General features: G+C 34.0%; 4 protein-coding genes across 5 annotated transcripts; 2 read left to right on the top strand and 2 right to left on the bottom strand.

Moving 5' to 3' along the window:
* The first annotated feature begins 301 nt into the window (after positions 1-301).
* Positions 302-2,560, top strand: LOC18008573 (ATP-dependent Clp protease proteolytic subunit 3, chloroplastic). The gene is made up of 5 exons (XM_006391350.2): positions 302-737; positions 1,550-1,664; positions 1,739-1,914; positions 1,994-2,089; positions 2,174-2,560. Exons 1-5 carry the CDS (start codon positions 429-431, stop codon positions 2,411-2,413), a joined length of 936 nt encoding a protein of 311 aa, XP_006391412.1. The 5' UTR covers positions 302-428; the 3' UTR covers positions 2,414-2,560.
* Positions 2,561-3,275: 715 nt separating this feature from the next.
* Positions 3,276-5,423, top strand: LOC18008659 (E3 ubiquitin-protein ligase SINA-like 5). 2 transcript variants are annotated; one of them, XM_006391348.2, is made up of 2 exons: positions 3,276-3,701; positions 4,586-5,423. In XM_006391348.2, the coding sequence occupies exons 1-2, from the start codon at positions 3,327-3,329 to the stop codon at positions 5,270-5,272; spliced, it is 1,062 nt and encodes a 353-aa protein (XP_006391410.1). In that variant the 5' UTR covers positions 3,276-3,326; the 3' UTR covers positions 5,273-5,423. The 2 variants fall into 2 exon arrangements, with proteins under 2 accessions (XP_006391410.1, XP_024008071.1); XM_024152303.1 differs by having other exon boundaries at positions 3,649-3,701; positions 4,654-5,423.
* A 105-nt stretch (positions 5,424-5,528) lies between these two features.
* On the bottom strand, positions 5,529-7,364 carry LOC18007868 (FBD-associated F-box protein At4g10400). Its single transcript, XM_006391347.2, has 4 exons — positions 7,248-7,364; positions 6,254-7,100; positions 6,019-6,156; positions 5,529-5,940 (listed from the first exon to the last, which is right to left on the bottom strand). Exons 2-4 carry the CDS (start codon positions 7,070-7,072, stop codon positions 5,671-5,673), a joined length of 1,227 nt encoding a protein of 408 aa, XP_006391409.1. The 5' UTR covers positions 7,073-7,100; positions 7,248-7,364; the 3' UTR covers positions 5,529-5,670.
* Positions 7,365-10,039: 2,675 nt separating this feature from the next.
* On the bottom strand, positions 10,040-12,196 carry LOC18008396 (FBD-associated F-box protein At4g10400). Its single transcript, XM_006391346.2, has 4 exons — positions 11,850-12,196; positions 10,859-11,717; positions 10,621-10,761; positions 10,040-10,547 (listed from the first exon to the last, which is right to left on the bottom strand). The coding sequence occupies exons 2-4, from the start codon at positions 11,687-11,689 to the stop codon at positions 10,275-10,277; spliced, it is 1,245 nt and encodes a 414-aa protein (XP_006391408.1). The 5' UTR covers positions 11,690-11,717; positions 11,850-12,196; the 3' UTR covers positions 10,040-10,274.
* Positions 12,197-17,943: the final 5,747 nt, after the last annotated feature.

Genomic DNA, 17,943 nt, shown 5'->3' with positions numbered 1-17,943 from the left:
TTTAACCATTTGTTTCATTAATAATTGGTAGTGTATCGGTTCGTCTCCAAACCTAGATACTAATCAGATCCTATTTTCATTGACGAAACATTAGTTAAACCCAAACCATTCGAACAGTAACAATCAGGTAGTCAATTAAAACAAGTGGGAGAAGAGCAAATCCTCCAAATTTTTTTGAAACGGAATATCTACATATGACAAAGTTAGACTCTCTTGAGTGTGATGTTTAAGATAGAAACTTGTAAATCAATAAGAGAGTCGAAGAATCATACACGTTAGATACAAAAAAATATCACCATTTCGTAGTTGATACGGCAGCGTTTTAGTTCTAAAGGAAACAACCTCCAGTAACAGCCCCATCATTTTGCTTCATCCTATTTCTTGGAGAGAAGACTCAAAAAAAAAAAAAGCTTCAGAAACCAAGAACAATGGAGATGAGTTTGAATCTCGCGTCGTCTTCAACCTCAAACCCTGTTTTCCTTTTCAATCCGATTCTCTCAGGAAAAAAACTCAATTTCCCAAACCGTCACCAGAGAATCCCTAAAAGAGCGAAACCCATTTGCGTTAGGTCTTCGATTAACTTGTCTGGACCCAGACAAACCTTATCTAGTAACTGGGATGTGTCTAGCTTCTCCGTTGATTCCCTTGCTCAATCGCCTTCTCGTCTCCCCAGCTTCGAGGAACTCGACACCACAAACATGCTGCTCCGTCAGAGAATCGTCTTTCTGGGCTCTCAGGTTTTTTTCCCAAGTTTCCCGAATTTTTTATGCCAAATTTTGTATTTCTGGAATTGTTCTGCATAGATAATCGATTTGGTGGTATAACGATTCTTTGGCTCTCTGATTTTGTTAAGGTTTGTACTTTTTTTATTGTGTACTTAACAACTTCAGAGTTCTTGATTCTTAAAGCAAGAAGATAAGACTGTTTTGTATTGATTAGAATGGTTTATTGGAGCATTTGATATAGTTTAAGCTGTTTGTAGTATTTCCTCAACATGCTGTGTCAGTAGAATGCACAGGAACTTGATCAACTCAATAAATTGTTTGATGAGACTTAGAGAGAGAGAGGAGAAGTTGCGGATATAAAACTGTGTTCTTGTTCTACCGCGACTCAAGCTTTATTTCTTGATTCTTAAAGCAAAAAAAAAAAAAGATTGTTTTGGTTGATCAGAATGGTTATTAGAAATCATTTGATGTAGGTTTAGGCTGTTTCTATCACGGGAACTTAATCAACTCGATAAAAAGAGACTTAGAGAGACGAGAGTTGTGGAGATAAAGCTGTGTTCTTGTTCTACCGTGACTCAAGCTTTCTTGAATTACACAAGTTGTATCAGATTTCTTGATTCTTAACACAAAAAGATTGTTTTGTGGTTATTAGAGTGATTATTAGAAAGCATTTGATGTAGGTTTAGGCTGTTTCTAGCTCGGGAACTTAATCAACTCGATAAATGGTTTGATGAAACTTAGAGAGACGAGAGTTGTGGAGATAAAGCTGTGTTCTTGTTCTACCGTGACTCAAAGCTTATTCTTGAATTTTGATATTTCTCCAGGTCGATGATATGACAGCAGATTTGGTCATAAGCCAGCTCTTGTTACTAGATGCTGAGGACTCAGAGAGAGACATCACACTCTTTATCAATTCACCTGGTGGTTCTATTACTGCTGGTATGTTCGATTCTTCCTCGTTTCTATTGTGCAAATGTCGATTTTTTTCGGTTTTTGAAATGTTTTGGCATTAGGGATGGGAATATATGATGCAATGAAACAATGCAAGGCGGATGTATCAACTGTTTGTTTAGGTCTAGCTGCATCAATGGGTGCGTTTCTTCTTGCTTCTGGTTCAAAAGGGAAACGTTATTGCATGCCTAACTCTAAAGTCATGATCCATCAGCCACTTGGTACTGCTGGAGGCAAAGTATGGTTACTTGGATCTGTTTTTTATGCTTCTCGTTCTTCGTTTTTGTATCACAGAACCTTAAAAGGTTCACTTTCAGGCAACGGAAATGGGTATACGCATAAGAGAAATGATGTACCACAAGATTAAACTAAACAAGATCTTTTCAAGAATCACCGGGAAGCCTGAATCACAGGTACTTACTTGCATATCTGAAATCACATCGGTTTTCTGCATGATCACTTTCTTTACAATAGTTTTTTATGCTATGTTTCCACAGATCGAAGGTGACACAGACCGTGATAATTTCTTGAATCCATGGGAAGCGAAAGAGTATGGTTTGGTAGACGCTGTAATCGATGATGGCAAACCGGGTTTAGTCGCACCGATTGGTGATGGTACTCCTCCACCTAAAACCAAAGTTTGGGATCTTTGGAAAGTTGAAGGAACCAAGAAGGATAACAAGAACTTACCAAACGAGCTCTCCATGATACAGAATGGTTCAGTCTCTAGCGAATAGAGCTGTTTGTTGCAGCGTTTACTGTCATGATTCTTTATGCTAAATGTGGTTTGCAACTATAATATGAGGTTTCTTGTGTTATGTACCATTTCTCAGATAGATTTTGGGAGTCATTTTAAAGCAAAAGATATAGTTTTGTTTGTTGAATTTGTAGCTACCAATCAGGTTGAGAGAGAGAGCAAATTTTTAGAAAGCAAAAAAAAAAAAAAATGAGGGATTTTCAATATATTGATTGATTCGTTTCCAATTAAAATCTAGATATTTTTAGGTTCTTACCTTAAACGTTAAACGTAATTATTTTTCTAAAGCAAACCTTTAAATCGCCTAAAATCAGGAAAATGTGTGTGAGGGAAGGTTGACTAAAAGTCAACGCATACATATTTTGACTAACACGGTTAACGATTATAATTTTTTAATTTATTATTGATGATGAAATTATCTTCTTACCAAAAAAAAAAAATTGACAGGTTCGTGTATCAATGTTTCCAATTTGTCGATGTTGTTGCATTTCAGAACAAACCATTAATCATGTTTTTCTTAAAGTGTAGTGAAATATTGTGAAAGTGCAAACTTCACTCAATTTGATAATCTTGAGAAAGGATTAGTAAACATAAACTTGCAAAGAGTGTTAGTGATCAATAAGAACACAACTTTATTTCCAACACACCGTAAATTTTTTCTTCCTTTGTTAAAACGAAAACAAGTGTTTTACCAAAAAAAAAAAAACGAAATCAAATGTTATTAACACTAACTTAACATCTTAAACCCCCCCCCTCCCCAAAAAAAAAAATTGTTATTAACGCGACGTCGTTTTGCAACTTCATTTTTTTTTCATTTCTACTCGCTTAGGGTTGTCTCCACAGTCAGTGAATCATACACTCACAAGATTCAGCCATCGGAGACGATTTTCGAGATGTCGATTCCGCCGAGACCCACCGACCCTCGTTCCCCGAAGAGGCAAAGATTCCCTCCTGTCGTTGAAGACGACGAATCATCAGAAGACGACGAGGATTACACCGCCGCAAGTGTCGACGAGGAAGAAGACGACGAAGGCGACGACAGCGACGATTCGGAAGCCGCAAGCGTCGCCGAGGAGGAAGCGGTACGAGGAGAAGAAACAGTGATCGGAATCGCAGTTGGTGTAACGGAGGCACAACCTGCAAGATCTGTAAGCAGTTGCAGCCCGAGTTCTTCTTCATCGCCGCAACAACAATCCATAAAGCTGAAAAGTTCCGATGTTCTCGATTGTCCCACTTGCAACGAGCCACTCAAGAGACCAATCTATCAGGTTTTTACCCTCCTTATTCGATTTCACGAAATTCTCGTAATGTAGGATCAATTCATTGACAGTCGAATTGCATTAGCCAAAAGTAGAATAGTGGAATTGCAGATATGAACATTTCCGGCAAAAAGGGCCTCATTTGTAATTGGTAATGACCTAATTGATGAAGATGAATCTCGAATTTTGATTTGGTACATAATTGTTTTCTGGGTCAATGAGTTTCACTAGAAAGTGGAGAAATTGAATGATTCTAGCTAGCTTTTTGGTGTTGATTGCTTTCAATTTTCTAATTGCAGATATGAACATTTTCCTGCTTATTTTTAGGTCACAATAGGATTGACCTTGATGAAGATGAATCTCGAATTTCAAGTCATTTGATTTTGGTTACAGAGTTGTTTACGGATCAATGAGTTTCATTTCTGTGTTGTTGATTGCTTTCAGTGTACTAATGAGCATCTAGCTTGTTCCTCTTCGATTTCACAAATTTTCACAAAATTCTCGTAATGTATTATCGATTCATGGATTTTGGAATTGCATTAGCCAAACTAGAATAGCGGAATTGAAGATATGAACATTTCCGGCTAATTCTTAGGTCACAGGAGGATTGGTGATGGCCTAATTGATGAGAAGAATCTCGAATTTTGATTTGGATTACAGAATCGTTTTCTGGGTCAATGAGTTTCACTAGAAAGTGAGAAATTGAATGATTCTGGCTAGCTTTTTGGTGTTGATTGCTTTAAGTGTTCTTATTGCAGATATGAACATTTCCGGCTAATTCTTAGGTCACAATAAGATTGGTGATTTTTTAATTTTAAGTCGTTTGTTTTGATTACAGAGTTGTTTACGGATTAATTGAGTTTCATTTCTGTGTATTGTTCATTTGCTTTCAGTGTACTAATGGGCATCTAGCTTGTTCTTCATGCCTCCATAAACTGAGGAAGAAATGCCCGTTCTGCAGATTAGACATCGGTGACATTCGATGCAGAGCCTTGGAGATTGTCCTCGAAGCATCCATAGTCCCTTGCCGAAACACAGTACACGGGTGTACTGAGACCACCTCGTATGATACTCAATCAAAGCATGAGAAGGTGTGTATTTTCGTCCGGTGCTCTTGCCCTTTACCTAACTGCAGCTACATCGGCTCCTACACTGATGTCGAGAGCCACACTCGTTCTGTACACTCTTGGGACTCGGATAACTTCATCCCGTTTGTGCTGGATAGTCCTCAGATCTTTAGCATGAACCTCCGTAAGCAGAAGACGACTGTTTTTCAGGAAGAGAAGAAGGGTGATTTGATTGTGGTTCAAGCTTTCAAAGGATCGGACGGTGTGTACATGACCGTGAGCTCTATCTCGCCATTGACTCCGGGATTACCCAACTTCTCATGTAGTCTAGCTAAACTCAACTCGTATACCACGCTAAGGCTTGGATTGATGGTGAAGAAGATTCAGAAAGTTGAAGAGCAACTAGAGAAGCCTGACGTGAGCTTCATGTTGATTCCAACTTATATGTTGAGTGGTGATCACTTGAAGCTGCAAATTTGCATCGGTAGGGAATATAAGTATGTTCATATCTAAGAAAGATGTGTTGAGTCTTCTCCTCTTCACTGAATCATCATAAAACTTCTCTAACGGTGAACTTTTTGTTGTAACATTCAATTTCAGTGTTTGTTTGAAGTCTCCTTGCAGTGTTTTGCTTAGTTTTGAAATTGAAATTTCAGCTTATTATGTAAAGAACTCTTTTAGAGACTTGACTAGCCTGAGATAAAAACTCCACACCAACTCCAATGAAACATTAAAGAAGGGCATAGGTAATGAGCAAGAGATAGTGCAATAATATCAAATACTTTCTCATTGAGACACTTCCCACACAATGCACAAAAATCGGACAGTCTTTTAGCTACGATCAGCTACAATGTTGATTGCAACACCAATTTCAGAATCCTATTACATCAACCATCTAATGAGCTAGTTCCTCAATCAAATACGAGTCGGCATGTGGTTGAAGCTCGGGAAGATGATGACAACTCCTTGATCATCTCGAGTTTTGGAACATACCAGTCCTTACAGGAGATAGTTGCAGTCTCTAAGAGACGAGCGTTTTCCAAGATATAAACCGCAAAATCTCTCTCTGCTGGTCTTCCAAAGTATACTGACCAGTTGAAAATTCGCAGACTCGATAGCATACATTCAGGAGGAACAGCACTAAGTGGACACCACCTATAACTTTTTTCATAGTGATGATCCTTATTTCAAGAAGAACTAATTAGATTAAACCATATTGTGCAATCGACAAAAGGTAATAGTTTGTCAAGGAAACTTACTTTCATTACGTAGAGGTCTAGTACTTGTAAGTTAGGAGAAACCTTGAGCAACCAGACAAGGAGATTCGACGTATGCATATGGCATTGACATATCTTCAGATGTTCAAGTTGGTTGAAGACAAAACCGTTGACAAAAACCTTCAAATTAAAGATGAAAAAAGTATCAACAAAGGAATATATTATATATATATAAGTGAGACCGAAGACATGCAGTTGACAGATAGAAACAGATTACCATGAAACATGTTGTAAGACGCTTGACAGATGTGATTGATCCCATAAGATTACTGATTCCATACAATTTAACATCAATATATGCCTCCCTCAGCTCAGGCATGTTAGCAACCAAATAGATGAGACCTTTCCGATCCTCAAGTTTGATATACTTCAAAGAAGGAGTATCTATCACAAGCTCATCTACTCCACAATCATGAGGTACATTGAATGTTAAACTCTGCAAAGACGGGACGCTAACAGTGAGCTTTTCCATTTTGCCGCCATCACCTAAATCCACGGATAGCTCTTCAAGAACAGGGCAAATAGCTAGAAGCCGTTGAAGGGATTCTTTATCCGAGTATGTCACATCACGAAGTTGCAATGTCTTCAGAGAAGGAAGAGAAACCATCCGAGGAACGTCCACGAGAATCGCTCCACTGAGTTTCAAGATCACAAGCGCTTTGCAGGTATACAAGCTACTCGACGATACAGTTCGTTTTCTCGAATAAGAAACCTCGAGCTCACGTGGGCAGCGAGAAACAGCAAATAGAAGCCACAGTTTGATATCTGCGGGTTTGAAACGCTGACTTTTCAAGTGGAGACGGAAGCTTTCTATAATAAGAGCTCTATGTAATGGCAGATTTCTGTCGAGAAAACACCTTAACATCTTACATTCAGACACTGAATAATCTGTATCATCGTACTCAAGTTTAGGCAGCCACTTCCAAAGACACTCCCATCGTTTGGACAAAATACTAGTTGATACAGCAAGTTTTGTCGGAACAGAGGTTAATATCTTAATCAGCAATTCATCAGATAAATCACTGATTCTGTCCATATCTTTACAACCCAAAAGATATCGCTACCTGATAAAAGAAAGAAAAAAAGACATCTTTCAGATCCTAAAAGCCAACCAAACGAATTATTAACAAGTGAAAACACAGACACCAAAGAGGAACGTGACAGCAAAACCCTAGAAAAAAAGCTGGATTGTTAGGTAATGAGAATTTTACCTGTAGAGTTCGATTTTCACTCTGGAACCGGAATCAGAAGACAATTCAAAAGCGTCCGAACATCTGTCGAAGCAAATGTCAACAACTACTCTATAGCCATTTCAATTCTGAATAGATACTGATAGTAGACTGCAGAAATGGGAAGAAGAAAAGACGAACATGGTCTCAGGTGGTGGCCATGGGCTTGGGCCTGGCTCTACGCCAATCTGGCCTTTTCAGTACTAATAGCCCAATTCATTTTGATACTATCCGACGGTAGATATTGATAAATACTCAAATTTACTTTTCAGCAAGCATTTTTTTTTCTTTTTGATTTAAAAATAAATAAATAAAAGTTCAAATTACTAACATTTTTTTATTAAAATTTTTTTGTACTCTTGTTAATTCGAGTGAATTAGGTGAATATACCAAATAGGGAACGAAATTAGCTGCATGACCAAGGGTCCACCAAAAATTGTTATCACTGTGTTCATGGTCATCAGTAATGACAATCTTACCCCCAGATATTTTACCGAAGCTTAACATGAACAGCAGGTTCTGACAGTATGGTACAATCTATAGGGAACTAAAATATAAGTAGAGTAGGCAATATCTTTATGCAAGAAATTACAGCCACACAAATTTTTTTTCCTAGACGTATCATATACATTATAATAACAAGTTACATATTTTGATATAGATTAACAATTATTATATACACGATAAAAATAATGTTAGATTGATAACAATAATGAGTTATATAGATGATTAAAGATATTATTGATATACTCAGCATGTTACATATAAATTAACGTCCAACATTATAATTTACTAGATAAAAAATATGTTAAATTGCTAACAAGAATGAGTTATATAAATGATTAAAGATGTTATTGATATATTTAGCACGTAACATATAAATTAATGTCTAACCTTATAGTTAACATGGTAAAAAATATGTTAGATTGATAACAATAATAAATTATCTAGATTGTTATAGATGTTATTTTTGTAGTTAGTACGCTACAAATATATATAACACTCTATATATATTGTTAGCAGTCTAACAATAAAATTATAAAAGTAATTCAGATAAATACACACTATTATATACGTTAGCATCAATCTAATAGGATCATCATCGTTCTAACAGTTGAATACGAAGTTGTTTTTCCTTAAAAAAAAACCAGAAAAGAAATTTAATTTGATCAATGATGGAGAAATCAGGTGACTATACCAGTGTGCAACCAATTCAGATAGATGCACACTTATCATACTGGTGATAGCAATTAACTCTCTTGCCGCCTGGTTCTTCGCTAGCGGCGATATTCTCTTCGGCAGCAATGGTTCCATCTTGGTTAAAGGAGCACTCACCCGATTTCGAAATTTGTACAGTCTCCAGAGCCGATAAAAAATATGTGAAATGATGTCTTTTGTAAACGTCGGTTCTGTTGCCAGAAAGATAAACACCAGATGAATTTTTGGTTTGAAAAGGTGTTACAATTGAATAATTTCCCAAATTAATGCCACGTAGGGACAAAGTCTAGATTATAATCAATATTTTATTTTTGGGGAATCTGACAAAATTTCCTCTATAGTGTAGGTAGTCGCATAGATGAGTAGGGGCTAAAGGGTATTTAAAAAAATTGAACAGTGTCGTCTGCTGCTCTTGATCATTTTTGCAAATAGTCTTGTCGGGATGGTCATTTGTTATAATTATTCATACTCATATTTCCAATGACAAATCTAGAATAAAAATTAGTTGGAGCAAAAAACTTTTTTTACCACTTTTTTCCATTAAAATAATTTTTTTAATTAAATTTGCTTAAATATTTAAAAAAATATAAACTAGGAGGCACTGGACCCCACTCTTCCTCTGCTACCTCCGCCGCTGACTATTCCGATTCTTAAAATTCTTGTAATCTATTATCAATTTATGGATAAGTGGAATTGTTTTAGCCAAAAGTAGAATAGTGGAATTTGCAGATATAAACATTTTGGGCTAAGTCTTAGGTCGCACAGCTTCATTTGTAATTGATGATGACCTATAATTATTCGATTTCATTACAGAGTTGTTTTTTTTTTTTAAGTCTTCTGCAGTGTTTTGTTTAGTTTTGAATTTGAAATTTCAGATTATGTTCGAGCAAAAAAAATTCAGATTATGTAAAAATTTTTTTTAACAATTTTAATTCATCCGTGACTTTTATTTTATAGCTTATATATTAGATTAACTGGACTATCCTGAGATAAAACTTCACACAAACTCTAAAAAAAACATTAAAGAAGGGGATAGGTAATGAGCAAGATAGTGCAATAATATCAAATACTTTTTTCATTGAGACACGTCCCACCTAAAAGCACAATGACTAATATTTAGGGTTTTTGGTTTTAAGTCATTTTGATGATCTTTTCTAGTGAACATTTCTGCATGGTTTGTTTGGAACATGCAATCTATAAAACCCATGATTGGACTCCCACAAAAAAAAGTTTCATCTATGGAGATTTCGTTGGATCAGAACGTTAACTCTATATTTATATTACTAACTAGTCTTAATTTTTTTCTTTATGGGTTTGATATTAAGACATTTAGCGTTTTATTGTGGATCCATCTCTGATCCAATCAAGATTGTTGCACTCTTTAATCAGAGAGAGTTTATCAAGATTTATATATGTCGCGAGATCTCTCTCTTATACGCTTACAAGGCTCATCAACAAACATTGAGGAACACTGATTAAGAAAAATTAAGATCTGAACATACAATTAAACACCCCAAAAACGTTAAGATCTTAAACAAAACCCCTAAGATTCTTCTGTTACCTTAACAGTAGAGTAAATAGACTTTCTTTTTTTTTTTGTGAGTAAAGAGACTTGAAATTTTGTCTGAGCTACTCAGAGGACTAGTAATAACCAAAGGCAGAGGCAGAAAGAATAATAAAAACAGATTGAACGGAAAGAAAACATAAGGAGTCTCCATCAAGCCTCAATATTAAAATTTGAAAGAATCTGAATCCTATTACATCAATGAAAACATCTAATGATTTAGCTCCTCAATTAAATTCGAGTCGGCATGTGGTTGAAGCTCGGGAAGATAATGACAACTCTTTGATCATCTCAAGTTTTGGAACAAACCATTTCTTAGAGGAGATAGTTGCAGTCTTTAAGAGACGAGCGTTTTCCAAGATATAAACTGCAAGATCTCTCTCTGCTGGTCTTCCAAAGTATAATGACCAGCTGAAAATCCGTAGACTTGATAACATACATTCAGGAACAGTACTAGGTTGATCCCACGCTTCCAAGTCATCAGACATAAGATACTTTTTCTAAGCAGAATAAATGAGATTAAACCATATTGTGAAATGGACAAAAAATAATAGTTTGTCAAGGAACACTTACTTCCATATTGTAGAGGTCTAGTACTTGCAAGTTAGGAGATTCTTTGAGCAACCGGACAAGGAGATCCAACGAATAAGATTTCTCTATGAATAGCTTCAAATGCTCAAGTTGGTTGAAGACAAAAGCGTAAGCATAATAAGGCTGCAAATTAAAGATGAAAAAAAAGTATTAACACATGAATACATATCTATATAAAGTGAGATCGAAGAAATGCAGTTGATAGATAGAAACTGCTTACATTTGCAGATATTGTAAGACGCTTGACCCATGTGATTGATCCGATAAGATTATGATTATCAAAGTAATCAACATCTATATGTGCCTCCCTGAGCTCAGGCATATTACCAACCAATAAGGTGCGACCATCATCAAACCGATCCACGAGTTTGAAATACTTCAAAGAAGGAGTATCTATCACAAGCTCATCTACTTCACAATCATAAGCTACACTGAGTGTTAAACTCTGCAAAGACCGGATGCTAATAGCGAGCTTTCCCATTTGATCGTCATCACCTAAATCCACGGATAGCTCTTCAAGAACAGGGCAAATAGATAGAAACCTTTGAAGGGATTTTTTGTCTGAGTATGTCACATCACGAAGTTGCAATGTTTTCAGAGAAGGAAGAGAAACCATCCGAGGAACGTCCACGAGAATCGCTCCACTGAGTTTCAAGATCACAAGCGATTTGCAGTTATACAAGCAACTCAACGATATATTTCGTTTTCTCCGATTAGAATAAGAAACCTCTAGCTCTCTTAGGCAGCGAGAAACTGCAAATTGAAGCCACAGTTTGATACCTTCACGTTTGAAATGCTGATTATTCAAGTGGAGACGGAAGCTTTCTATAACAAGAGCTCTATGTAATGGCAGATTTCTATCAAGAAAACACCTCAGCCTCTTACATTCAGACAATGAATAATCTGTATCATCGTACTCAAGTTTAGGCAGCCACTTCCAAAGACACTCCCATCGTTTGGACAAAATGCTAGTCGATACAGCAAGTTTTGTCGGAACGGAGGTTAATATCTTAATCAGCAATTCATCAGATAAATCACTGATTCTGTCCATATCTTTACAACCCAAAAGATATCGCTACCTGATAAAAGAAAAAAAAAAGACATCTTTAAGATTCTAAAAGCCAACGAAACGAATTAGTAACAAGTGAAATCACAGATACCAACAAAACCCTAGAAAAAAAAGCTGAATTGTTAGGTGATGAGCGTTTTACCTGTGAAGTTCGATTTTCACTCTGGAGACGGAATTAGAAGACAAATCAAGAGCGTCCGAACATCTGCAGAAGCAATTGTCAACAACTACTCTATAGCCATTTCAATTCTGAAGAGATACTGATTGCAGAATGCAGAAATGGGAAGAAGAAGAAGAAAAGAAGAACATGGTCGTGGCCATGGGCTTGGGCCTACGCCGATGTGGCTTTTTCAGTACTTTTAATAGAATTCATTTTGATACTATGTGACGGTAGATATATTGATAAATACTCAAATTTGTTGTATACTATTGTGTATACTTATGTGTATATACATCTCTATCTATAATATAATATAGAAAATATATTTATGAACAAATAGAAGTAAGAGAGACTAGAGAAATGAGATGATTTTTTATTCACTCGTCCATCTTACAAGGTAAGTCAGATTTTTATACAAGAGAACAATACATAAAATATTGGTAACCGACTTAATTGAGTTGGTAGGTATAGCGGCGGATTTGGATAATTATCCAGTTTATAACATTCCCTTTTAATTATCCATCACCACCAATATATTCAATGATAAAAATTATATAAAAAAAAATGCAGTAACATTTTCCTGAAAAATATATATTCTTCTTTTCCATCGAACGTTTAGATAGTGGAATCTTTCACTTTGATAGATGAATCTAGACTTTTACGTTATTTGGATATCTATCTTTGGCGTATTCTTTGATGCCTCATTAAAAACCTCAGTATGGAAAACCCGATGGGATAAAAACCATGGTAAGAGAAAAAAGTGCATCTACGCATATCATCACAATTCTTCTTTCAGAATTATTCCTCTTTAGAGATTTATATTTTGCGTGTTCCTTGCTGCCTCGTTAAAAACTTTTTTATGGAAAAATCCATTGAGACAAAAACCATGATAAGGGAAAAAGAGTACAGCCACGCTCGTCTTCTAGACGAAACTCTTTATATGGTTCTTATAAAAACCCATTAATATATGTATTCCGGACATATATCTTTGTATGGTTCTTCTAAAACCTTTTCATAAATGTATTCATGACATTTTTCTCTATATGGTTCTTCTAGAACTTTTTTACAAATGTCTTTAAGACATCTTTATTCAGTTCTTCTGGAACCTTTTCACAAATGTCTTCAGGACATCTTTATTCGGTTCTTCTGTAACCTTTTATATAGTTCTTTTAGAACCTTTTCACTTAAGAGGGGATTTTACCTTACAAACCCATCGGCCTCCCGCACTTTAATTGAACCCGCAATTCATTTGCTCTATTCTCATCAATAATTTGTTCTGAAACATTTATTTTGATAGAGCATTAGCAGCGGGGATATGTGATTTTGTCACCCATCTTATATCTTTGAACACATCAAGTGACAAGTTTGCCAAACTTTGCAAATTTATAATTTTATGAACTCTACCTCACGTTTATTGGTAGAAGGATCGAGATAAGCCAAAGTTTATATTCACTTTTGTGCTATCTTTTGGTGATTCTCTAGATCCTCCTCCTCAACGCAGAGAATTCATTTTCATCAAAGTGGCAATCGGAAAAATGTGCCGTAAACATATCTCCAATTACCGGTTCAAGATATCACCTCTGGAATAATCCCTTATATTATACTACTCGAGAAAAACTCTTCAGGAGTTTTGATGATCATCATTCTTTAATTCGATCGAGTAGTGTTCCCGGAAACAGAATTCCAATATTATCCTTTAGGGATTAATTCCTCTAGGGGTTAATCTTTGGTTCCAACTTTTTATAATGACATGGTGAGTCAAGATCTCTTATCATCGATTTCATTCAGGTACCTGATTTTATTTCAAACCATGTCAACAATCTCTTCAGGAGATTAATCCTCTTTCGCTCCTTTTCTTTTGAGGATTCGGAACCAAAATATTCTATCACATTTTTTTACGTGTCATAGACTCAAATAGACCGTCCTTCAGGGACATCTATTTTTTAGTAGAGCTTAGCTGGGATATTAGATTTTGTTTTTTCACTCAATATGAACTTCAGGTTCATATGAGGATCCATCAGCTGTTTTCTATATGCCATACTGCATATTTTATGTCACCACATGGAGATCACCGTAATTGATTTTGTAATCCCTTGGATTTGCTTTATCTTAAACTCATTTTGAGTGCGAACATAATCTTCTAGATGTTCAGCTTACACTCGATGTGGGATTCCTTAATTCTCCCCTCGAGATGATGACATTATCAAGGTCTATCCATCTCAAATTGAATCCCACTCTAAGACCAACTACATATCCAATGAGCTTTAAACAAAAAGAAATGGTGATCTATCCATGGATGCTTTTCACGATGGCTTTATTTTTTTTCTTTTTTTATGACATGCAATAGTTGAAAAAATCTTCTGCTTTTTTCAACATGTATTCTCAATGATCTTATATCATTGGAACTACCGGGATGGCTTAACCGGTTTTTTCAGTTAGTAAACTTCAGGTTTACTATGGTATATACCCTTGCCATTTTTTTTTTATTATCACATATATGCATGTCACCATTGTGTGCTCTTGTGGAGCATTTTTCTCTTTCGGAGCTTCTAGCTCTTCCGGAGCTTTTAGCTCTTCCGGAGCTTTTAGCTCGTACGGGGCTTTTAGCTATTCTGAAGCTTCTAGCTCTTACGGGGCTTTTAGTTCTTCCGGAGCTTCTAGCTCTTACGGAGTTTTTAGCTCTTATGGAGCTTTTAATTTTCATAGCTTTTTAGCTCTTCCGGAAGTTTGGACTTTTAAAGACATGTTTCGATATCTTTAATCCATATTGTAATTGATAAAATTTAAAAGATATTAAAACATATTAACTCATAATAATAATATACCTGGTATAGCTTCCATAGGTTTGAAGGCACCAAGCCTATCATAAAAATAAAGGAGGAAGTATAACCTTTCACTCCATCATTTTGTGTTCATGGAGGAGGCTTAACATTCCACTCCATAAAATTTGATTAAGGAGGAAGATTAAACCATCAACTCCATAATTTTATGATCACATAAGGGGTTTAACCTTCTATTCCATAAATATATGATCTAGGAGGAGGCATAACATTTTACTCCATAATATTAGTAAGGAGGAGATTTAATCTTTCACTCCACAAATATAAATACAGAGGAGGATTAACCTTCCACTCCATCATTTTCTGATCATGGAGAAGGTTTAACCTTCCACCCCAATATTTTGTAACCATGAAGAAAGTTTAACTTTTTACTCCATAAAAAAATTTTAAATATATAAACATAAATTAAACAAGGAAGAGGCATAATCTACCACTCCATAAATAAATTTAAATATATAGCATAAATTAAATAAGGAGGAGGTACAACCTACCACTCTATAAATATAAACAAGGAGGAGGTTTAACCTTCAACTCCATAATTATGATCTAAGGAGATATAGTCTACCATATGATCATATGATTGTGAAGGCATAGCCTATCATAACGATCGGTTTGGGGAAGGCATAACTTATTATCCCGTAAACTTGAAAATAAATTAAATATAAATTTAAATCATCGGTTCGGGGAAGGCAAAGCCTATTTTCTCGAAATAATACATAAACGGAGAAGACATAGCCTTTCTTTCCGTAAATATATAAACTTTATATCAACTAAACATAAATTAAATCTTACCTCTAAATATATGGACGGATTAAGTATAACGTGTTGTATACTATTATGTATACTTATGTGTATATACATCTTTATCTATATTATATTATATAAAAAATATATTTATGAACAAGTAGAAGTAAGAGAGACTAGAGAAATGAGATGATTTCTGTTTCTTATTCACTCGTCCATCTTACAAGGTAAGTCAGATTTTTATACAAGAGAACAATACATAAAATATTGGTAACCGACTTAATTGAGTTGGTAGGTATGGCGGTGGATTTGGATAATTATCCAGTTTATAACAAAATTAATTTTTTCAGCTAGCATTTTTTTTTCCTTTTTGAACTTTTTGATTAAAAATTTCAAAATTTCTTTTTTTTTATTACGGTAAAAATACTTTTGAAAAAGATTACAATCTTTGAATACAGCAGTAGATAATCACGAAGGAGAATACAATTCTGCAGAGTACAAAATAGAATTTGGAGGACAGTGCCATGCAAGTAAATGTGCAGGTTTATTGTAGGTTCTCAAAGTATGAAAGAATGTGCATTTCTGAAATTTATTTTTCCAATAGAAAATATCAGAACATATATTTTCAAGTCTATAATCTTCTGATTTTCCATTTAGAATATTTATAAGAACTTTGTAATCTCCTTCAAAATACTACTAATTTGAAGACTCAAAGACAAAAATAATCGTCGGAATTCAGCCACTTTCGCCCAAAACTATTGATTCAAAAAATTCTGATAATATTAATTTATGGATAAATGAGATTGCATTAGCCAAACATGGAATAATGGAATTTCTAGATATGAATATTTTCGGCTAAGTGTTAGATCATCTCTAATGGTCTCTGAATTTGAGGAAAAACATCAAAAAACGAGGAAAATCTTTATCTAATACAGTAAAATCTCTGTAAATTAATATTCTATAAATTAATAATCACTATAAAATAATTAATTTTTCTTGTCTCAAGTCGGGCTAATGTAAAAATCCATTAAATTTGATAAGATAATAAGATAATAATTTTTTGAAACTCTTATGTAAATATATGGTTCCAACAAAAATATAAATTAATAATTGTATAAATTTATGCAAATATATATATATATATAATATACTATACTAAAATATGACTAATGTATTTGTTTTTACCTAAAGTTGAAATTTCATTGGTATTTATTTTTTTGCTTATTACATCTCTATCTCTTATTATTATTATTCGATATACATTCAAATTTGTGAAGAATTTTTAATGTGATAATTGATTTTCTTACACGTAAATGTTTACAAATGTTTTGTAGTATTGTCTTCAATTTCATATTTTTTATAATAGCTACAGTTTTTTTATAAATTTTGAACTTTTATAAACACATATATTTTTATTGATAAACTAATATGCTATTAAAAAATATTTTGTTATGATAACTATGTTTATTAATCATAATTTTTATTAAGATATTCACTTAAATTCTTAAAAACAACATTATTCGACAGAAATTTTTAGAAGGATATAGGCGAAAACCAGATTATCTCTATAAATTAATAATTTATAGATAAATTAATATCACGATAAATTAATAAAATTTTATGGTTCCAACATTATTAATTTATAGAGGTTTTACTGTAGTACTTTTCATAAACATCAAAAATTGAGCTTATGAACAGTATTCCATCAAATTTGAAAGAATACTATTCGTCCCCTCATTTTACTTTTAATTTTACTTATTTACAAAATGATCCTTATAGTTTTACATGTATATCTAAATAAAGTTTTAAAATTTTTATTTACTTTTCAAATAAAATATTATGATATTTAAAACGTAATTAGCTTAGATTTTTTGTAAAATAAACTTAATATTACATAAACTATTTGTAAAATAAACTTAATATTACATAAACTATTAAATAAACTATTTGGTTACAGAGTTGTTGTTTTTTCTAAGTTTATTGTTTTTTTTTTTGCTTAGTTTTGATTTTAAAATATTAGATTATGTAAAAAATATTTTTAACAATTTTCAATCGTGAATTTTATTTTATACCTTATATATAACTGTGAATTCGTAATGTTGGGTAAAATTCAAGAGATCAACTCGTTTACCACTCAAAGAGAAAATTTAATCTCCTATCTCATTTGTTAGATTTGATTATTTTAATATACTTAGAGGTCATTTTAAAACTGAAACCGATGATCGAAACGGAAAAGCGTTTGGGTTGTGGGTTAATATGGTTTAATTAGGTTCAGCCGGGTTTGATAATATTTCCCCCCCTCTAATTAATTTAATATTAGATAAACTTCTTCAATAATTATATTATTGAAAAAATTTTCATAATTCTATGCCCATGAACACCGCAAGAAAATGGAGTAGTAATAATAATTAAAAAAATATTTTAATAGTCTAAATAAAAAATAACGCCAAAATAAAATAGAAGTGGGATCCGCTAGAGTCGACTGCACGCAT

This window comes from Eutrema salsugineum, unplaced genomic scaffold, assembly GCF_000478725.1.
Source record: "Eutrema salsugineum unplaced genomic scaffold, Eutsalg1_0 scaffold_9, whole genome shotgun sequence".
Taxonomy (NCBI): Eukaryota; Viridiplantae; Streptophyta; class Magnoliopsida; order Brassicales; family Brassicaceae; genus Eutrema; species Eutrema salsugineum.
The sequence above is the reverse complement of the archived record's forward strand: the minus strand, read 5'-3'. Positions and strand labels throughout refer to the sequence as shown.